Source organism: Hyperoodon ampullatus (assembly GCF_949752795.1).
Source record: "Hyperoodon ampullatus genome assembly, chromosome: 6".
In the NCBI taxonomy this organism is placed as follows: Eukaryota; Metazoa; Chordata; class Mammalia; order Artiodactyla; family Ziphiidae; genus Hyperoodon; species Hyperoodon ampullatus.
In genome coordinates, this window is record NC_136919.1 from 3,709,864 (window position 1) to 3,711,279 (window position 1,416).

The 1,416-nt window shown below is 52.8% G+C and overlaps 1 protein-coding gene across 1 annotated transcript; it reads right to left on the reverse strand.

Moving 5' to 3' along the window:
• Nucleotides 1-695: 695 nt before the first annotated feature.
• Nucleotides 696-956, reverse strand: LOC307055077 (dynein light chain 1, cytoplasmic-like; the record flags this gene model as incomplete). Its single annotated transcript, XM_079707021.1, has 1 exon — nucleotides 696-956. The coding sequence occupies exon 1, from the start codon at nucleotides 942-944 to the stop codon at nucleotides 696-698; it is 249 nt and encodes an 82-aa protein (XP_079563147.1). The 5' UTR covers nucleotides 945-956.
• Between the last annotated feature and the right edge of the window lie 460 nt (nucleotides 957-1,416).

The window sequence follows — 1,416 nt, forward strand, 5'->3', positions numbered from 1 at the left end:
ACCGCACAGCTGCGACCACATCTGGTAATTGGGAAAGCTCTCAGGAACGTTCGGACGGCAGCAGGGAAATTGGAGCGGGGGAAGCAGAGACAGCCCGGCTGCAGTAACTTCTTGCTCAATCAATAGCAATTTCCCAGCTCCAAATTACTTTCTTTTCCCCCTGAAACCATCAGAGGCAGCTACTGCCAATCAACTATGACACGTTAAAGAAATGCTATTGGAATTTCCAGGCCTGAGAGTGTTCTCCTGGTCCACTTGTTTGCTCAGCCATTCCCGGCAATGCCACAGAGAGGACAAGACGTAAAAAGAGCTAATGGACCGGGCTGAGCAGCTCGGCTCAGGCCACGGGGCAGCCAGGACCTGTGTGAGGCTCAGGGTCCCCAGAGCGGCCTGCTGGGGCCTCCACACAACGGCGGAGTGGGTGCCAGACTTCGGCATCCACCCTGTCCCTCCCTTCCTGGGCCTGACGTTTTTTGTTTGTTTGTTTTGTTTTTGTTTTCATTTTTTGTTTTGTTTTGCTAATTGCTTAATAACCACAACAAACTAGTACAGAGAATGTCCTGTACAAAACAACACAATAAAAATCCAGTGTTCCCTTAGGCAAGGCTAAAGATTTCAGTCTCTGGTATTTGGAATCTAGGCTGCAGTCCTTATTTTTTAGATGGATCACTGGGCGTGTGGCACAGTCCATGCTTTTAACCAGATTTGAACAGGAGAATGGCCACTTGGCCCAGGTAGAAGTAGATGAAGTGTTTGGTTTCATGTGTCACAAAACTACCAAAGTTCCTCCCCACGGTGCAGTGCCAGGTAGGGCTGTACTTCTTGTCAAACCCCTTCCCGATACGGGCGGCAACGTCCTTCTCTATAGTATATTTCTCTAGTTCCTGAGTAACACTCTCCACTGAGTCCTGTTGCATCTCCTCTGACATATTGGCATTTTTCATCACGGCCTTTCGGTCACACGTGGTTACCATGGATCAGGGGCTGGCTGACTGCTCTCCTGGGGGAGGGGCTGGTGAGGCTCAGACCCCTCGACAGGAGCAGTCCCCACCAAAGCTGCGGTGCATCTATGGAGCCCCACGCCAGCCGCCGCCGCCTAGTCATGGGCCCGACTGTTAATTGCCCCGACTGCATGCCAGGCTGAGCATGGGGTACGAGCCCACAGAAATGACAGAGACGAGTGTCCTGCCCTCTGGAAGCAGGCAGGATGGGAGGCCACACAGAAGCAACTCTTGGAGGGGCTAAAATAACCAAGCTGGGGCCGTGTGCTCACAGCAGGAGGGAGTCCATCTCCCCAGCTGGGCCCCAGGGGACCCTAAGCCTCCCAGCATGGATAAGAGAGCCTCCGGCAGGCTTTTCCTATGATAGGAACCCATCTCACCTGTTCCCAAATGTAGTGGATTGAATGGGGGTTCT